Below are 20,166 nucleotides of genomic sequence, written 5' to 3' on the forward strand. Positions count from 1 at the left end.
ACAAGCTTGAAATCATAGGAGAATGCCTTGTTTTAACTGGCTGATGTGGAAGAATGACAAAACCAGAAACCATGAAAATGCAGTCGTGTTTGGCTCGATAGATGAGCTGACAACAGAATGTAGAGAGACGTAGTGTTTGACTACTAGTTGTAGCATAGTTGCAATTGCCCCTCAAAGAATGTGCTAGAACATATACAACACAAATGAGCTGGTCCATACACCAGGTTTTCGGAACACAGTCAATCATCCTTATAACAAAATGGGTTGTAACAAAGTAATGGATACAACAAGGTAATCATAATTCCCCTTGACATCCCCCCCCCCCCCCCCCATAATAACCCACACACTCTGTCAATGCCGCCACTTCCTGCACTCTGGTGCACATAGCATGCTGCTGTGCCTATCTCAAAAGAGTGCGTGGCTTGTGATATGCAGGTATATGCAGCACATGCCGCACCGTCTAACCATGGCTGCAATAATCAGCTGCACATACACTGCCAAGCACTGTTTTTTATAATGCTTCATTTAATCGTTAATTGTTATCACTTTTCGTCACTGGCTCTGACAAAATTGCACCGCCTTTACCGGACACACAACAAATAAGAACGAAAAAAAAAAAACCATTAGAAATTATGACCTCTGTTCAAGCTCCCAGAGATAGCTAAACTTATCAGCATTTCTTGTTAACTATCAGCAGAGTGCTACAAGCCTCCGATTCAGTGCAATGCTCATCAATGAATGCCATTGTAAAAAAATGCCTTTTCATTGTTTATAAGTGTCTGCTTGCGTAATGCAACAAGTGCTTTACGAAATTAGAAAACTTTTAGTGCTCCGCCAGCACGCTCACGAAACACTGAGATTTCTTACGGGGCCACACTTGCATACACACAACGACAAAGATGGGATTAGTGTTGAAAGCTGCATTAGAGAAAGCAATCATCTTGCTGTAAAGACACAGCAGAAAATCTGAGGCGGTCCTTGACGGTTGTGTGCAGCAGCTTCTTGCATCGACTTAGCCAGTCATTACTAGAGGCCGGATCTTTAGGCATTAAAAAAGCGCGTTTTAGGCGCCAAAAATAGGCAGGCAAAGCAACGTTTTAGGCCTCCAACGTTGTAAATATAGGCACAGCAAATGTTTACATAAAGGCAAATAATTTAAAATGAAGATGTGCGCGACCTGTATCTACGACAGGAAAACAAGAAATGTTATTGTTTATGATGGCACAAAGGCGCCAACAGTTGAACATAGCCATGCAATTGTCCCATAAAAGTGCACATTACATTTTTTCTTTCTTCTTTTGCTCTTTACTCTCCTTTCCCCTGACGGCCCTCCGCGGTTTCGCATTTGCTAACAGCGGCGCGTCCCATTTCACTGCTGCTAGCGGTTGTTTTCCGGGAGTTGGTTGAACTAAAGGATTAGGTTGCACCCCATAGAGTTCTGAACAGTCAATGTTGCCCGGTAACATGAATAACGGTCTCTAACTGCACTCGAAAGCGAAACTTGAGGCTAAATAGTGTTCATATAGGCGCCGATATTGAAAATAGCCATTTATAGGCATTTAGGCACAAACGCCAAAATAGGCATTTATAGGCACTATAAGAACACTATAAAAGCCCTTCTTAACCTCTAATTCATGCTCATATATCAAAGTGGGGCGATAGGAGCGCAAGGAACAAAAAAGGCATTTGCCTAAAATCCGGTCTCTAGCCATTACTATAGTACACCTTTGCTTTCCCGAAGACCACTATCACTTGTGAGGGCAGACATTGTTTCAGGTTACAACGAAACAATGGATGTAACAAAGTACGATTGGCTCCCCCTTGATCTTCGTTATGGCGAGGCAACTGTATAAAAGGTTGAGATCCCTGCAAAGAATGCCTAAAACTTACAGTAAAACCTCATTAATTCGGATTTCATGGGACTGAAGAAAATATTCACATTAACCGATGTTGAATTATTGAGGGTTTCAAGAGAGCAATAAACAAATGCTTACTACATCAACAGGCTTTTATTTCCTGAATGAATCAGCAGATTCCATTTTTATTTTGCACAAAAGCAGTGCGGAAGCTGCAAATATCATCTCGAGACTGATTAGCACCAACAGCAGCGCAGGGCTTCCAATTTTCTTTGCAGTGTGGCCATGGTGCAAGTTGCACGTCCTCGTAGACACGCTTTTTCTTATTGTGTGTACATCCCGATAATTTTTTCGCCAGTGAGCTAGTCGGCAACAGCATCGCAATGTACCTGGTAGGTTTGGTACAACATGGGGGCCGCGGTAGAATCACTTTATCCTCGACAGCTTCCACTGTGACATTGTGCACACTTTGCACCGAGTAAAAACAAAACTCTTTGCCACAACTGCAGTGGATGAAACCGTGGTCGCTATCGATGCAATCATAGACGGCAACCACACAGATCTGAAGGCACATGGACAATGTGTACACCGAGTCAAAATGAAACTACTGTTTACTGCAACCACCGTGGACAAAACTGTCTTAGCTGTCGACGCAGTCACATATAGTGACTATACAGTTCTGAAGGAATGCAGCCAACGCGGTGTCACGCGCAGTGGCAAATGCATAAAGGCTATAAAGGCACAATTAGGCACAACGTGTTCCATCGTTCCTGCCATACCCATACGGCTCCCACTTATGACTTTGGTGATGCAGATGCCACCACTTTGTTTTGGTTGGACGCTAGTGTCCCTTTCGCTTTTCTGTGTCGCTCTGAGGGTTGTCCGAATTAACCAACGAGCGGCAAAATATGACCTAATTAACGAAAGCTTGACGATATTAAATAGTACATATTCCTGCTGGGACCAGAAGACAAGCACGAATTACCCTATTTTCCAAATTAACAAGGTTTTACTGTACAACATAAGGCAGTGACAACCTCTGCAATTCATAACGAATGTACTTTTAAGAATCTTTCTCAACCCTTTCATGCACAGCTTAGCAACGAAAATTGAAAGCCAATAGGTACTCAAATATAAATTGCCATGCCTTAGTAACTCGTCAGCCTGGGCTGCGAAGCTGATTGGCACACAATCCCCAAATAACATTTTTGGGATCTATAAGATACTTTTTTGACTACCTTGACAACAAAAAGAACTGAAGTTTGTCGCAGAAGCACAGGTGTTTTATATTTCAGGCAGCACTTCAACACATGCAAAAACCAATAAACCACATCACATCATCTCAAAAGCTACTCGAGCTACTCACGTGGTGAGGATAGTCGTACCAGCAGTGCATTGTGTCCCACAACCATGGTTTCTGTTCACAATAAAGACAAAAAGATGCAAAGTCAACATATTTCTTGGTCACAGTAAAAGCACTAAAAAAATTTAAATGAGTAGTCTTGATTCCATAATTAAATTGCTGTGCCTGGATAGTTGCCTAGAACTGTCATATGCAAATTTGTAATCAAAGGAAAGACGCTATGTCACCTCTAGACTGAGCCCCATGACTACGAGAGCAAAAAAAAAGATTTGACCATTGTAGCAGCAAAGCTGTCTTCACATGCATTGACTCTTAAAAACTATGCGAGCTCCAAGAAGATCAGGCAAACTTCGTAAGAGTATAAGCAGCGTTAAGTGGGAGAGGCCAGAGAGGACTTTGGGATCACTGCCACTTCAGGTGTTTAGGCTGGCAGCAGAGTAGTAGGAAGTGACTGCTACTACCTCCTCCCTTAACCCATGAGCACTTTTGATGCCGTATTTATGCAACACAAATCAAAAGTAAGCCAATGGCTAGGCTATCAGAATACACTAACATGCTTGAAATAGCAATGTATATGCGACTTACATCTGAAAGTGTGTACAATCCATAGCAAAATATGCTGAAGTAAAATGTGAACCTCCACCTGCAATAGAAACAAGCAGCATAAAAATTGCATGTGTTTTATAGTCCATGCCCACTATCAAACACAGCTGATTTTCAACAATTAAAACTGCAGCCCATATTAAATGGGCATTGTGCCTCTGCAAGGCACGCTTTTCCCCAACATTAACACATTGCCCTGCCCAAATGACTGCAAGCAGTGGTACTCGTGTGGAGTCACTTCAGGGGTACTAGACAGTTTGTCTATATGGACATTTCAGCCTAATAACGAATAATGACTGAACTTAACAGACAAAATTGCATTACTCAGCCATGGCAGTTTTGCATAGAACAGAAGCTTTCTTCATGCCTATGACATTTTGCTTCTATCTAGATGCCTTTTGTGGAGCTGAGGCCAGAGGCATACATACACAGAAGTGCTGACATGCATTCTGTCCCCATCTCGTAACCACAGAGTAACCATGTGCAGGCAGCTTCGTTGCACAGCTGCTTGTGGCTAATAGTGAATCCTACAAGTTCCAAATCTGCCCTAACTTCACTGTGCTAGCCGCCATAAGCTATCCTGCCCAGATAAGCAATAAGAATGCAGCCAGAAGTCAACATACGTGCTCTCAGTGAACTTGTCCAAGGTGCAGGGCTTCTCCTGAAGAACGCGCTGCCGAATCCAGCGTTGGACGCGGCGCTCGGTCCACTCGAGCTGGCGGGCCAGCCCTTGCACCTGCTTGGTGCCCATCTTGCCATTAGTGAGGTATGCCTTCTCCAGCACATGGTTATCAGGGGCCTTGTGCACCCGCTGTCGCAGGCCCAGCCGCACACCCAACGGGCAGAATACCAGCCTGCAAGAATAAAGGGAAACATTGCCACAACCAGATAACAAATGAAATCAGCGCACACAAGTAGAAAGTGCGCTCATATCAGCCAAGCATCGCCTGTGGAAATGCAGGCTTGACAAGTTTGTGATGTCCATGACGTCTCCTCTGAAAGGACACACCTTGCTGTACTAAAAGTGTTCTAACCATGCTTTAGGAAACAATCTAGGTTGCATTCAAGTGCCCATGCATACACTGAAGTGACAGCCAGGGACTCTAGAGGTAGTCACTGTCAAATAAAAAACCATGAGGTCATTACACCATTGGGCCACACATTGTGCAAGGAGGACTGCATAATGCTGCATTTACTACATTTTGTCTCTACATCTGAATGTTCTTGTGTAGAGCTCATGGTACATGCCTTTCATAGCCTGCAATAAAATGACCTGCGTGTGCATTCTTACAAGCCACTATGTGCACGCACGGTACAATCACATACTGTGTCCCAGTGACCCACATGTACTGTAACGCATGTATTTTTTTTTTTACATTCTTGCCAAATATAAAATGTGCTGTTCATGCCTGGTATAAACATACAAACCCATTACAGTTATATGAATCAGTCACACAAACTGAGATCCCAATTTGAAGAGGTTATAACAAGTTCACTCCCTTGTAAATGTCCAGCAGCAAGTTCTGTTAATCCACATTCACAGCAAAGCTTCAGCAATCGCTGTAGACAGTTACTACTGAAGTGCTAACAAAGGAAAACCCTTTGCCTACCCCACACTATACTTTAAAAAACCCTGGTGTGTGAAAAAATGTCAGCACTGAGGCTTTCGAAATGGCTGGGCTACCGATTATGAATTGCTAATTGTGAATACGAGCAAAGTTGCCAAATTTTCTTTGGACATCTTTTAGGCGTGGTGATCAGTACTCAAAAACAACATGACAGCCCAATTCTCTCCTGCTTTTTTTAGAGGGTAAAAAGCACCTGCTCTCTGGAATGTTGCATGCAAGTACAAAGAGCATGTGGTGTTTCTTCTGAGCACGGCTCATGCATGTTCCAAACAGTCCAGACGGCACTATGAGAACACTCCGAGCTCTCCTGGAAAACTTTCATACTGCACAACTAGGTGACATTCAACCTCCTTCACAGTCCAGACAGCTCTTCATGATATCCAAACAAACAAAACCTCGGCCAAACAGCTGTCACAACAGTCTAAAGTACAGGTAGTGAGAGATATTTTTGTTAGTAACAAAAAAATGCAGTTCAAGGAAAAGAAATGACCTTATCTTTAGACACAAAGACAACAAAATGTGAGTAACACGAGATGCCCAAACAGTAAACAGCCTGAAACAAAATATCACACCAACCGCTGCTGCCCCACATGCCCAAACAATGACAGCATGTCCTGCTCAGTACAGTTGCAACTATACAAGCTGACTACCTCCAGGGCTCTAAATAAACAAGCAAGTGCACCAGACTTGCATTCCTATGCTACTTGGCTGGTTTCTGCCAGTTCATGCGAAAATTTGAGCACCAATCAGATGAAAAAACCAGGTCAAACAGCCACAATGTAAGTACTTCCAAACAGAATCATTTCAAAAAGCAATCTCGCACACACCATGCAGCTTAATTGTCACTCAAGTGTTTTCGGCAGACACGAGAGCAGTAAAAACACTAGATACATGTCAGGACACGGCAGATGTGACGTGCTGCTGCACACCGGGCAAGTTCCTTGGAAATGGCACTTTACCAAACAAACCCTAGCTCATGGGTGCTTTTTCTTTTTGGTTAAAAACATTTCAATTTAAAACAAAATAAAAATGGCGTAAGTCGCAAGTGCTAGTCTGAGTGCTATTCTGCATAAATATGTCACTTCTCATTAACGACAGTTAATGCAAACTTTTGACCAATAGTGTTCAACTAATTTTATCTCTGGTTATGGAAACTTCATTTGGCCATGCAAAATCAAATACCGTCTGAACAACCTAGCTAACAGCACTATAATAAGGGAGAAAATTAACAAGATGGCTGCAATTCAAACTTTGCTGCATGCATATTTAGTAAACAAGCAAGGACCTCAGCATGTTAAAAGCATCAAAACTTGATATTACAGTGAGATGTAAAGGAGAGAGGTTGAGCATGCCGCAAGACACTTGGAAGAGAGAAAGAGGTTGACAGAGGGCAATAGAATTGACGAAATAATGCAATGAGCTGTCCAAAACATAACATGAGCAATGCCTTCATGTTCACAGCCACAGGATGTGTGCACATTAACATAGTAAACACACTATCAAAAAGGGGTAGACATAAAACAATGTACATGAAGCTCGCGTGTTTGAATCAACGTATCACGTATCAGTGCTGTAACAACAAGTTTGACACGAGAGTTCTCACACCCTGACTAATGCATGTGGTGCTCTCAATTCAAAACAAGGAACAGAAAGGTTGCACACCAAAAATTATATACAGGTTGAACCAATTAATGACTACGAAAAAGGTACCTACAGCCCTAGTCACCTTTTTCCTATTGCAAGACATTGTCGTAAAAAAATGTTTCAGCAGTTAACAGCTGCGAGTCGGCTTTTGCAGTCATTCGCTGTTTCCACCCTCCATGTAACGTTCTAGAAAAATTAACACCGAATACATCTGATCACACACGACATAATCCCAAATGCAGTTTCTCTGAAACTGAAATACGTGGTGACAATTTTCTGTTTTGCTTAAGTCTTGGTCCTATATACGTAGGGTTATTTGTTTTTCGGTTTTATATATATTTTTTTAATTTGGGAGGTAAAAATCGGGTGCTATTCTTCAAGCTGATAATCGGGGAGAAATCTGGTTCTTTTGTAAAACCACTCTGAAGTTCGTTTCTTTTTTTCGGGTTAAATTTACAAATGTACTACTTAATACATTGCGTTTTTTTTTCTCATAGGGTATCACAAGCTCCTCAATGCTCACGCGTTAAAACTAGGGATCTGTTTCAAGCTGGTACTCGGAGGGACATCAGGGCAGGGTTTTCTAGCAAATACTCCGAACTTCGGCATTTGTTTCAAAATTAATAAGTGATAATGACAGTAAAGGGCATTGATAACTTCTAGAAAATTAAACATTTTATTCACGAAGAGCTGGTCACCTATTTTTGACACATCCTTGTTAACATACATTATCATCTGCATGTGCAACATGTCGGTCTCCATCTGAGACCTGTCTGATCTTTGAACGTATCTCAGCTGAGAGTTCTCTCGCCATTACAGCTTTCATTAATTAGGTACAACAATGTCAGTGCTATTGAAGAACCCATTGTCGCTTTTCTTCAGCCGGCCTTCGTAGAATGCCACGGTGAGTCAATAACTCAGGGGTAGGCACGTTCGTTGGGCGGTTGGTTGAGAGCTGTGTAGCTTTGCTGATCCTTATGACAAGTTGTGATAACTGGCAAAAAGCCCACACTTGCTTCCCCGCCCCTCCGCGTTATCCCAACGGGGCTTAACCGCTCCACAGGCGCCCTACACCACACACAGGGGTCGTTTAACTGTGGCTCTGCCGCTTTATCACTCCCGCTTTCAGCAGATCACATCGTGCACCGCGTGCGTTCGGCGCTGGACCGATCTGATTACGGCGCGATAAGCAGCGTTAGGGAAGAAGCTAACCGGTTGAAGCCGTCCACGTGCGGTCTCCTCGCTTGCCGCCGCCCACGAAGACGAACCCGATTTCCGCAAACAGCCCAGGCGGGTCGTCAATTGCACACGGGCTTAGCGGAAGGCCGGTGTCAGCGTCGAGACGCCAAGGACACCTCGCCTTACACGACGCACCGTAATTCCTTGAGCAGCTCCACCAACAAAATGCACTGGGCCGCCTAATGTGCCAGCAACAGTCGTGATGCGCATTTGAAGCGCTGCTCAAAACGAACCGTGATGAGCACCGACGTCGGCTTCAGGCGGAAGCCGGAGCAACCACAAGGCTGTAAAGCGCCGTGACACACTGCCCCCCTCCCCCCCCCCCCCTTTTTTTTTTCTATGTTGGTTTGTCTTTCGACTAGGAACTTCACGACAATTTGTCTCTGCGGGGACGCTGCCACTTGCTGCGCGCGCGCTTTTATTATTATTTTTATTATTTATTTTTTATTAAGCGCGTATACTAAGACCAAGCGCGGGACACCTCCGTGATACGCTTCGCAGCACCATTCCTCCCCGAGGGCGCTCTCAAAATGTCAAAACGTCCTCGTCCCCAAATGGAAATCCTGAGTTTATACACACCGTTAGAGACCACGCACGCACATACCTTTCGATATCATATTCATCTATTCCATACCAAACGCGACCATCTCAAATCGGACCTTGTAGTTTATAATAAAGTTCCTTCGCTACTCACCCCAGATATTGTTTCGTCTGCGAATTTCACTCAAAGGCGATGGTGTGTGTGCGCCAGAATCAGGGCATGTTCGCATTAATTTCCAGGGCAACGGCGAGAAAAAAAAAAAAAAAAAGATAGGTTATCTCCGATCGCAAGTAACGCGACACCATCGGCCTTCAGTTGGTGCGGATCAACTTTATACGAGCGAAGGTCTTTGGAAATTGAAACCAACTTCCACAGCGAACGCGCACAGCTGCTTTGCGTTTGAATGAACATCGGCGGCGGTGCGCTAAATCCGCAGTGGAACGGTGCTGATGAACCCTTTCTCGGCCACTCTGGTGATATCCCAATGCCGGAAGACAGACGCTTCCGGGCACTACTTGTTCAGGACCGGTACGAAACGCTAAACGGGTAAAGTCTTCCTGGAAGACTGCGGGAGGCGCGCGAGCTATCGTACGAGTATGGGCGGTAGCCACCCCACTCACGCCGACACGCCCAAGCGACGGCTGCGAGCACGGTCCGCAAGCACCAGCTAGCCGTTCTTCGGCTCCGCTTATCGACACAAGCCGTTCTTGCTTATCGATATTGCGGAATGAATGAGTCAGGCACCGCCTTCCAACTGACGCGGCAGGCTGCAACACGCACCAATACGCGCAACAAACTTCCGTAACCAGATTCAAACGGGTGCAACCCGTTACAATAGTACAAGGTGGAATGAGCAGCCCGTACAGAGAACATTGCCCCACGCAACCGGCGAAACGTGGGTACGCACCTACGAAAAGAACGAACCGATTATTCAACTGCTGCTCGCCCGCGCTGGGCTCCGCACACTTTCCCGGTCAATCAAGCGATGCACCGATCACAGCTGTTCGAGCACAACGTCGGACAAAAACGAAACAAGCGCAATACATCGCGGAACACAGTGCTCAGTGGTACCGAACAAATTCGCCGATTAGAGAAGTCGAGCTTAGGCCTTACCTTTCGAGCGTATAGCGTATAACAAGAAGTACTAGAGCCACCAGGAATCCGTAGTACAGGTCGTCAAACTGGGCGTATTTTACTTTATCCGTCTTCTTAATGTCCGCCCATGTGAAGTTCGGCGGCAACCAAACATCTTCGTTCCAAAACCACTTCCCAAACCGCTGCACAACACCCCCCGCCATTTCCAACTCTGAAATGAAGCGCTGCGCTTACTCTCGAATCGCACGAGACGGCACGGGATTTTGAGCGAGGCGAACGTGACTCCGCGAGATTTGCACGAGAGGTCGCCACTTTCTTTTCGTCCGCCGATCTCCGTGAGGAGGCTCGCGTAAAATCCGTAGGTGACTTTTCAATCTTCAATAATCGGAAATTAAGTTCATAATTTTGCTACGAAACCACTAAAATAGTGGGTACCAACCATCTAAGGAATATTTTGTGCACAAATCCTTTACATTAGGCTGTTAGGATGGGGCACACGAAGTTTTTATGTCGGAGCGTCCATCGCATGCATGAGAATGCACCGCAGCTATCTATGAAATACATTGTTTTCGTGCTTATTTAGCAGTTGTGCAGAGTTTCGTGTTTGATACAGTTTGTTTGCGCTTCTGTGCAGAGTTGAAATAGACTTGCGCTGTTTGTATTAACCTCGTGGAATTGCCATTGACTGAACCTATTCTTTTGGTTGCAGAAAATGGGGAAGATTATGCGACCAAACAAGGTGGTGCTGATCCTCAGCGGCAAGTACGCCGGCAGGAAAGCTGTCATCGTCAAGGTAAGCTTGCTAATGTGTATTCTGATGTGATTGGAAGCACACTAAACACTTAAGTGGGTGATGCGTGACAGTGCGATGACACTTTATAAGTCAGGAGAGATTTCATGCATGCTCGTGAAACTGAACAGCTTGATCAAGAAGGTTTACGTGTCACGTATTTTGTGGCGCATTTGAACACTAAGCCAAGAATTCCACCTAGGTTGCCCGTGTCGTCTCTCTTGAACCAAGCTTAACGTAGCATGTTACGGCATTGACGTGTGCATTACCTGCTTGAGCCTGTAGCACTAAAGGATCACTACGTAAGTTTTGCTGGCAAGTCACATGTAGTGTGAAACCCGTAACTATACTACGCTCTGCTTGCAGAACAACGATGACGGCACGCCAGACAAGCAGTACGGACATGCCCTGGTGGCAGGCATCGACCGCTATCCACGAAAGGTGACGCGGAGAATGGGCAAGAAGAAGCTGACCAAGTACAGCAAGATCAAGCCCTTCCTGAAGGTGTACAACTACAACCACCTGATGCCCACTCGGTGAGTAAAGAGCAAGTTTGGTGTTAGCATTGGCCAATACACACTAGCATGTAAATGAGTTTGGATATGTCGAGTTGTCACTTGTAACGCAATGGACAGGCTTGCTTCAAATTTCAGAGATTCCTCAAGGGGATAACCACACTGCAGTGCACATACTTGCACAGGTATACATGATAGTGGTAAACCACCAATGTTGGTTAATCAACAGAGTCATTAGGCTGCATTCAGTGCTAGTGTACCACATATTTAGGTGGCACACAATACGCTGTGCATGCACAAAACAGCTATGAAACCCACTGTGGTCGTGCAGTGCCCATATCGTTCTAGTAGGCACGAGGTCTTAGGATTTTTTCTGGCCGCAGCGGCTCTATTTTGGTAGAGGCTATGGGTTCTTAGTGTCTCACAGGATGGTGTTTCTCAAAGTCCCGGTATTCGCTGACTGCATAAGCTAGCACTTCGCATTTTTCATTTGCCTCTTGTGTTCTACGAGGTGCACACAATTTTCTTGTGTATGTGTATTTTTGGCTAGTGCACATTGCAGGTGGCTGGACGTAGAAATTTTGTGTAATGACTAAATGTGCACAGTAATGCTTTTTGCTGCATAGGAGCAACAGTTAAGAAGAGGTAACCGATAGTCAGGGTTGCACTGTTAAACATGTGCAGCTCTGAACAAAGTAGACACAAGAATCGTGTCTGGTTCCGTGAGGAAATGTAACAGTGGTGGCCTAGCTGCTCAAAACATGTCTAATAATGCCAAAGTACTATAGCAGATCTATAGTGGTCCACAAGCTCTGCCAGCAGAGCACTGTCCTCCTACCATTACCTCCTGTATTTATAGTGTTTGCCCAGTCACATTGAAATGCACGGCATCCAGCACAGCAGTTCCACATTCCCAGACATGTTAACCCTCTTGTTGTTAGTGCTTGGATGATTGTCCCTTTGTAATGCTGTTTCTGTGTGACATGCAATGAAAGAAAGTTAATAGGACCCAAACTTCTACGAAGTGTGAGCTACTGCTGGGAAATTGACTTTCAATATTGGAGTCACTGGGCAAGCATTGAAAAAGTGCAGGAGGCTATGCTTCTGTGAAGGGTACTTACTCCAAATCTGCGTTTAATACATGGGCACCCTTTACAACTGAAAATAAAAGTGCCCAATGTTGCTCACATCCACACACTGCCTGTTTATCAATTGGTGTGCCACAAACATCACCTGGCGGCATTGTTGCAATATATTGGAACTGCGCACACACCTTTAGTTATGTAGATTTTTGTGTTGGGCAATGACAGTGATAGATTTTAAAGTGGGTGTACACAATTAGTACAGCAAAAGCATTGGTGAAGATATATTTAAAATGTGTCGCATACATATTTAAACACTTCTGATTGGAATTGTGCTTCAAGTTTGAATAATCTGTCTAAAATGTTTTGGTAAAATGAGTAGGAAGGTAGATGGCTGGGTGTTTTTGTTATCTATTTTGCAGCTGTACTTTTTTTTATGATTCTGAAGATGCGAGAAATGAGGTGAAAGTAAGATTTTAATCAACAGAAATGAATTGGCACCTGAAAGGGTTAAATTGTCTTTCAAGTTCCTGATGAGGTTCACACATACTGTAAAGCAGTTTTCAGAAGCGAAAAGATTCGTAGGCTATATGTTCCCTTAAACATGCCATATTTACTATTGTAATGAAGCAGAGGCAGCCCCCACCACTAAATGCGATGAGGTTTATTGTCCTCGATAACGTCGCAAGAACGCTACGTAAAGATAGGCACTGCAAGGGCTGTTCGTAGCACGGGGCTCACTCGCGATCACGGCACGGTACTTCGTCCTCTTCAGTCGGCACATACACAGGGGGGCGAGCTCTGCTTCATTACACTATATTGTAATGTATATTAATGAGAACCCACAAGCAAAAAAAAAATGTGTGCCATAGAGCCAGAGCATTCTACAAATACCAAGAATTGTTACCTAAATCTGCTCAGAATATGCGAAAAACATGTCATGTTGCGTATGACGGTATGTTCACGTGAACACTTAAAATGACCATTGAAATAAACGGCGACTACAGTTAAACCTGGATATAACGAAATTGACAAATTCCCGGACAACTTCGTTATAAAGAGGATTTCGTTATATGCAGGCTCGACACGAAGAATTCGAAAGAAACGCTTACCGTATTTACTCGATTTTAACGTGCCCTCGATTGTACTGCGCACCCGTTTTCCGTTTTCGTCGAAGCACTCATCCTTGGAATGTCACACCAGGTACTGGATGCGTGGACGCGTGTCATTTCGCACAAGCGCGAGGCATCGGAAACCAAGAGCGAGCGTCACGATGGCGTCGTAGAGTCGCATAGTGTCACAGTAGAACCCCGCTGTTACGTTCTCGGGTGCTGCGTTTTGCTGGCTGTTACGTCGTTTTCGGCCGGTCCAGGCACAGCTCCCAAAGAACCCAATGCATTGGTAACCGCGCTGTTGCGTCGCAATGTGGGACCGTTCCCGCATCGTACGTTGCGAACTGCCACCCTGCGTCGGCCCGAGCGGCCATTTTGACTTTTCATGTCGCTTGGCTTGGTGGCTTGACAGTGGCATTGGCCGCCGAAAGTGCCGGGGGGCGACAACTATGACGTATTTTCGGTTTCCGCCAGCAAAAGTATGGCCCTTGAGATGCATATTTGCTATCTAAAGATGGTGTCTATGACGCGTTGTGGCCCTAAAATTGGTTTTGGCTCATAGATGTTCCGTATAAAGTCCAAGGGCGATAACGCAGTCGCCGCGTGCCGTATGCTGTATGTGCGAGTGAAAACGTGCGAGGGGAGCCGACGACCGCGTCTAAGTCTCGCGCGCTCAAATAAAGCAGGGAGGAAGCGCGCGTTCTTCCGTTGCGCTCGAGGCACCGGCGAGGGAGCCAGGGGGGAGGGATAGCGGGGCGGCGTTGTACTGTATACTCTGGCATCAACTGCGTACTGCGCGGCGGAGCGCTGTCGCGCGGGCCGTATCTTGAAAGCGATCTGCGTGGGGGCAGTCTAGCAGTGTAGGTGCGTCGGCGGCTCGTAGCTTTCTGCGTGCTCTGTGTTCTCGGCGCTCAGTTTGCGTTGAAGCGATAGACAACAGCACGAAGGTCACTTTGCTCGCTTCTCCAGCGGCGCTTCCACACGCCGCCAGCGTTTGACAGCGTGTGTCCGAGCTCATCGAGTGTAATGTGTCGCAGCGTGTACCAGCGCGTCATAACATCAACTGGAAAAGGAGAGTACCGGCTTGGGGGCAGGCGAGGCCAGCTGCAGCAAGCGGCAGGGTCAGGTTTGAATGAATGAATGAATGAAGGGAGGGGGAAAGGTCACGCCCGCGGCGGCAAGATCGCCGGGTCGAGGGATGCAGGCCCGCCTCGCACACATGCGCTCGCTTCGCATTCCGTCGCGGCGGAGAAGGTGCTTCCGGTTGCTGCCCACACAAAATTTGGGGCGAAATGTCTAGGTTGTCGGCGGGGAAAATTCGTTATATCGAGGGGGTCTCCCGCTGCCGCTTCGTTACGTAGAGGTCTCAAATACACATACCTGCCAACTCTTCCGAATTTTCCGTAAAATGTACGAATTTAGACCCGTCTTACGATTTTACGAATGTCGGCTCAATTTTTACGGAAAAGTGGTTATATTCGCGAAATAGTTTTTAAAATTTTTAATAAATTCACACCGTTGCTGGTGGGTAGGGGCGCCACTTACGTAGGGGCGCAGAGAGATGGAGGTATGCGCCGTAATCTTTATTGTCTGCAGAGTAAGGAGATTTTTCAATCTGTGACGTTGCCTTCGTCATCGGATTGTTGGAGTACCTGACACGACGGCTGGAAGTCACTGGTTGTCGTTACTCTCAACATAGAGGTCCACCTGTACGTAAGTGGCGCCCCCAGAGACGACGGCGATTTCAGGTCGATGCGGCAGGCACAGTTTCGGTATGGGAGGCTGTGGCTAGTCGTCTTGCCTGTCACCTTCGCTAGGCTTTTTTCGCGACGCTAGGCTTTTTTCGCGAGTACAGTAAAAGCTCGTTAATTCGGACACGTCCTTTGGTCCCGACAGGCGTTTGCATTATTTAATGCAATGAAACTCTCGTTAATTCGGACGTATTTGGCCGCACATCGGTTAATTCGGACAACTCTTGGTGCTCGGCGAGCGCGGAGCGCCGCAAATGTGCGACGCAAACGAGCTATAACCAGACTGTACTCTACCATAACGGCATTAGCGTCCACCGAAACGAAGCGACGGAGTTCAAATCGTACGGGAATGACAGCAACGCCAGGACGCTTCGTGCCTATTTGAGCCTTTAAAGCTTTCATTCTTGCGTTTGCCGGCGCGCATAGCACCGCATTGGCCGCGTGCCTTCAAAACTGCGTAGTCGCCATCCGTGATCGCGTTGATAGCGGCCGCGGTTTCATCCGCAGCGGTTGCGGCAAAAAGTAGTTTCGTTTTCACTAGTACACTCTAGTTTTCACTCAGTGTCCGTGCTGTCAGGGAATGGAATACGAACTCCTTGAAAAGACAAAAAAAAAAAGAAAGAAAGAAAGAAAAGAAATTTGAGCCATTCCACGCCGCCGCGCGTTGTTTTCCATCCTTCTCCGCATCGCCAGCCTCGCGCGCCTCTGTCCCGTTGCCCTTCCGCCCCTCCGAACACGAATGGTCCGCGCCCATAGCTCTAAGCCACGCCACCCTCCGAAACATGAATGGACCGCGCCAAAACAACGTTAGCGTCCACCGAAACGAAGCGACGCAGTACTGGAATGACAACAACGCCGGAAGGCTTCGTACCTATTTGTTCCTATTCGTGCCTAGCTTGCGTTTACCGCCGCACATAGCACCGCGTTGGCCGCGTGCCTTCATGACTGCGTAGTTACCAACCATGATCGTCTTGATAGCTGCCGCGATTCCGTCCGCTGCGGTTGTGGCAAACAGTAGTTTCGTTTTGACTCGGTACGCACGTCGGCCGCGTGCCTTCATAACTCGGTAGTCGCCATGCATGATCGCGTCGATATCGACAGCGGTTTCGTCCGCAGTTGCAGCAAACGGTAGTTTCGGTTTGACTATGCGTGCGTCGGCCGCGCGCCTTCAGAACCGCAAGGTCGCCGTGCATGATCACGTTGACAGCGGTTGCGGTAAGCAATAGTTTCGTTTTTACTCAGTGTAAAGCTGTCGAGGATGAAGAGAGAGAGATTGCGGTTGTGAAGAGGAAGAGGCGCACCGTCTACATCGCGATGGGCGGCGACCCGGCGACGTTGGCGAAAAAATAAACGGGATGTGCGCGCGCTAGTGAAAAGCCCGTCTCAGATGAAGACGCGCGCCGCGGCCGCAGTGTGAAGGAAGTCGCGAAACCTTCGCCGCTGCGAGCTCTAATCAGTCGCGAGATGACGAGAATTGCAGCTTCCGCATTGCGTTTATGCAAAATAGAAACAGAATTTGCTGATTCATACTGCAAATAAGAGCGTGTTGACGTAGTAAGCAGTTGTTTATTGTTTTCTGGATACCCTCGATAATTCGACATTCGGTTAATTCGGACATTTGTTTCGGTCCCGTGAAATCCGAATTAACGAACTTTTACTGTATGACCTGTTTTGTGGGCCTCGCTTTTTTTTTTTTTTTTTTGTGCGACGTGCTGCTGCATCGGGCGCAGTGCGACTCCGGCACTCCGGTGTTTTGTAGCCGTAGAGGCTGCGAAGTGTGATGGCGTGCGCGAAGCCTCGTCAGTACTAGATACTATCAGTACTTCCAAGTGTGTGTGAAGTCGTACTCCTCGGCAGAATTCCCGTGCACGCCCCCCCCCCCCCCCCCCCCCGGTCGCGAGTTTACGAATTTGAAAGTCTTGAGGTTGGCAGGTATGCAAATACATGTGCTTCAATGGAGTAACGGCAGGGAATCGAAAAACTTCGTTATATCCAGGAATTCGTTATATCTAGCTTTGTTATAAGCAGGTTTAACTGTATCTCTTCCTTGACGAAGTATAAGAACAAATAATTGTTAAAGCTATGTTATGTAAAGCATGTTTTACATGCTTTAATAAAGCAAAACTATGTCACAAGTACCAGATGGCAAATTACAACTGAAAGTGTCCAGTCCATTATGCAGTTGTGGAACACTGCTGTTTACATGGAGTCCTTAAAGAGGCCCCTATAATTGTGTGTTAGTCTCCCACACCATATTCAATATGAAATTAGGAACACTTTGTATGTCTTTCACTTTAGCCAAACTAACTTGCGAAATGAAACTAAAGGAACACAGCACATGCATGCTGCTTCATGTCACTGTCCACGATGTTTGCTGATCGAGTCAGTAAGCATGCCTGCCAAGTCTCCTGGATTACCCGGGAGACTCCTGGATTTCAACCATTTTTTACACAAATTGCTTTTGGTCCCCGTTCCCGCGTCCAGCGCTTTGTCAGGCCACATTGGCACAAAAAATCCAACCCAATCTAATCCAGCTAGAAGTTCATCGTGGAAAACATTGTTAAGAAAGTAGTAGAGAAACCCTATACATGCGCTATTTCGTTAACTGCAGCACCGCTCCTTACGCTGACAGGTTTGTTGGGTTCCCTAGTGGTCCTATTCTCATCAAGCTAGCCAGTGAATGCCGCCTTCTGCAACTAGCAACACTAGACTCTCCATCGTTTTCCTCGGCGTCAGCCGCTCTGGCATTGCGTAGGCCTACGGTCAGTCATGGCTCAGCCGAAGTGACGCTGGGTAAAATTGATACCAAATAGCAATGCAGAGTGTGAGCGGCAATTTAACATCATGAAAAATACGAGAACGCATTGCCGCTCATTCAAGGTGCCGGAAAACTTCAACCTCGAAAAATGTGAAAGAAATGGATCAATCATTATCAATCAGAAAAGAAATCAATCATTATCTGAGGACTTTTTGAAACACCAGCCGTGGTTGCTTAGTGGCTTTGGCATTGCGCTGCTAAACACGAGTTCGTGGGATCTAACCTCAGCCGCATTTCATTGGCGGCAAAATGCAAAAAGGCCCCTGTGCCGTGCATTGGGTGCACGTTAAAGAACCCCAGGTGGTCAAAATTAATCCGGAGTTCTCCGCTATGGCGTGCCTCATATCAGATGGTGGTTGTGGGACGTAAGACCCGAGAATGAAATTTTAGAAGGCAAAATTAGCAACAACAAAATGGTTGCAAAAGTGACACCTTGATGTTCATGTGGTCATTTTGTCAATCTGTAAATAAAAGTGTAATGAAGATCTGGGGGTACTTGGAAGATATCGACATTGTGAGGATGGGGGGGAGTGTAACCGACTGACCTCCTCGGGTCTGGAGATCTGGGACAACTTCTTTCCCATTGCAGAAACTGCAACACATGGCAACACAAGGAGGCTAGAAAAGCATCAATTCACTTGAGCCAAGTTTCTTGCATAACTTTTTTTATGTACCAATAGTGTTACATCCTTGTGACACAGAAAAACTCGTGTTACTTGTGTATTAGACCACCAATTTCATTGTTTCTTGCAAGAAGAGAAAAGTGACGTATTTGATAGCAAGATCTGACAATGTGGAGTCTTGTTCATAGAACAGTGTGTAATCACATAGTGAAAGGCAGACAACACAGTTGCAAATTTTATCTTAGCTGCATGTCTGTGGAAATTATTGCTCATGGGGAATAAAGTTTGCCTAGTCCCCTTGCATAGAACCTGTTAGCACTGCCTTTGCACTAGTCGTAGTAAGGGTTTTGCTGTATTTAACATCCACTGTTTATGACAAATTTACTTTTTTGATGTTACAATGTGCTCATCACACAGCTTGTTGCTGTTATGCATTGGAATGCAGTTAGCGTTTAGACATTCCCTCTATCGTTTCCTGATTTGCTTGCTTGCATATTGGTGATCCGTTAAGAGACTGGGAGAGAGTGGTGTGGGTCAGAGAGCAAATGGAGGATAGCCAATATTCTAATTGACATGAAGAGGGAGAAAATGGAACTGGGCAGGCCATGTAATGTGTCGGATGGATAACCGGTGGACCATTAAAGTTACAGAATGGATACCAAGAGAAGGAAAGCACAGTCGAGACGGCAGGAAACTAGGTGGGGTGATGAAGTTAGGAAATTTGCAGGTGCAAGTTGGAATCAGCTAGTGCAAGACAGGGGTAATTGGAGAGCTCAGGGAGAGGCCTTCATCTAGGCTATGACGATGATGATATTGGTCCGTTCAGACTAGGCAGAAAACAGTTGCTGCTTCTGTGCTAGTTATGGGGGACGTTTATTGCTGCATACAGTGTGCTATTGAATATATGCACCTGTTTTGATCTACATGCATGTATGTACACATGCATGTGGATCAAAACAGGTTTTGATCAAGTTTTAGGTTTAAGGCCAGCTTATAGCATTTTAGGAGGATGGTTGGCACGAAATGTGCAGAGGTAACTTTTGCAGACACTGGTCAAGCCCATCTTGGCTGCTTTGTAAGCACATATTTTTATTTCCAATGGGTTAGTTTTGCTGCCCGTTCAACCAAGCTGGTGGTTCTTGTCTGTGCAGGTACACCGTGGAAATTCCATTCGACAAGTCTGTCGTCAACAAGGAGACTTGGAAGGACCCTGCCAAGAGGCGCAAGTCTCGGCGTGAGGTGAAGGCCAAGTTTGAGGAGAGGTGAGGATTAGTATCAGTGTGCTATCGAGCCATCCTTTAAAACCAAAATGTGTGGCAGTTTAGTCAATGGAATTTGTTTAGGCTTTTTTTTTTTTTTTAAGTGTACAACTGCTCATTTTGTCACTCTGCCTTCGCAGGTACAAGTCAAAGAAGAACCCGTGGTTTTTCCAGAAGCTGCGCTTCTAAAATGTTTGCTATATTAAAGCTGTACATTTCTCCAACTTGTTTCCTGATGTGTGTTTTT

The 20,166-nt window shown here is 45.9% G+C and overlaps 2 protein-coding genes across 3 annotated transcripts in view; one reads left to right on the forward strand and one right to left on the reverse strand.

Moving 5' to 3' along the window:
• The window catches only part of LOC119442028 (ceramide synthase 6-like), a 32,778-nt gene extending 22,582 nt beyond the window's left edge, over positions 1-10,196 (reverse strand). Inside the window, exons 1-4 of the mRNA XM_037706742.2 lie at positions 9,988-10,196; positions 4,446-4,676; positions 3,805-3,862; positions 3,223-3,273 (exon numbers count right to left, since the gene is read on the reverse strand). Coding sequence (XP_037562670.1) covers positions 3,223-3,273; positions 3,805-3,862; positions 4,446-4,676; positions 9,988-10,172 — 525 coding nt within the window. The 5' untranslated portion in view covers positions 10,173-10,196. The remainder of the gene's footprint in view (positions 1-3,222; positions 3,274-3,804; positions 3,863-4,445; positions 4,677-9,987) is intronic.
• The window catches only part of LOC119442030 (60S ribosomal protein L27), a 58,480-nt gene extending 38,337 nt beyond the window's left edge, over positions 1-20,143 (forward strand). The window contains exons 1-5 of one of the 2 annotated variants that reach the window (XM_037706745.2): positions 10,229-10,327; positions 10,679-10,762; positions 11,126-11,295; positions 19,812-19,922; positions 20,060-20,143. In XM_037706745.2, the coding sequence (XP_037562673.1) occupies positions 10,682-10,762; positions 11,126-11,295; positions 19,812-19,922; positions 20,060-20,108 (411 nt within the window). In that variant the 5' untranslated portion in view covers positions 10,229-10,327; positions 10,679-10,681 and the 3' untranslated portion in view covers positions 20,109-20,143. Of the gene's footprint in view, positions 1-10,228; positions 10,328-10,678; positions 10,763-11,125; positions 11,296-19,811; positions 19,923-20,059 lie in introns of those variants that run through there. The other variant, XM_049661815.1, reaches the window with a different exon arrangement.
• The last annotated feature ends 23 nt before the right edge of the window (positions 20,144-20,166 follow it).

This window comes from Dermacentor silvarum, chromosome 2 (assembly GCF_013339745.2).
Source record: "Dermacentor silvarum isolate Dsil-2018 chromosome 2, BIME_Dsil_1.4, whole genome shotgun sequence".
Classification (NCBI taxonomy): Eukaryota; Metazoa; Arthropoda; class Arachnida; order Ixodida; family Ixodidae; genus Dermacentor; species Dermacentor silvarum.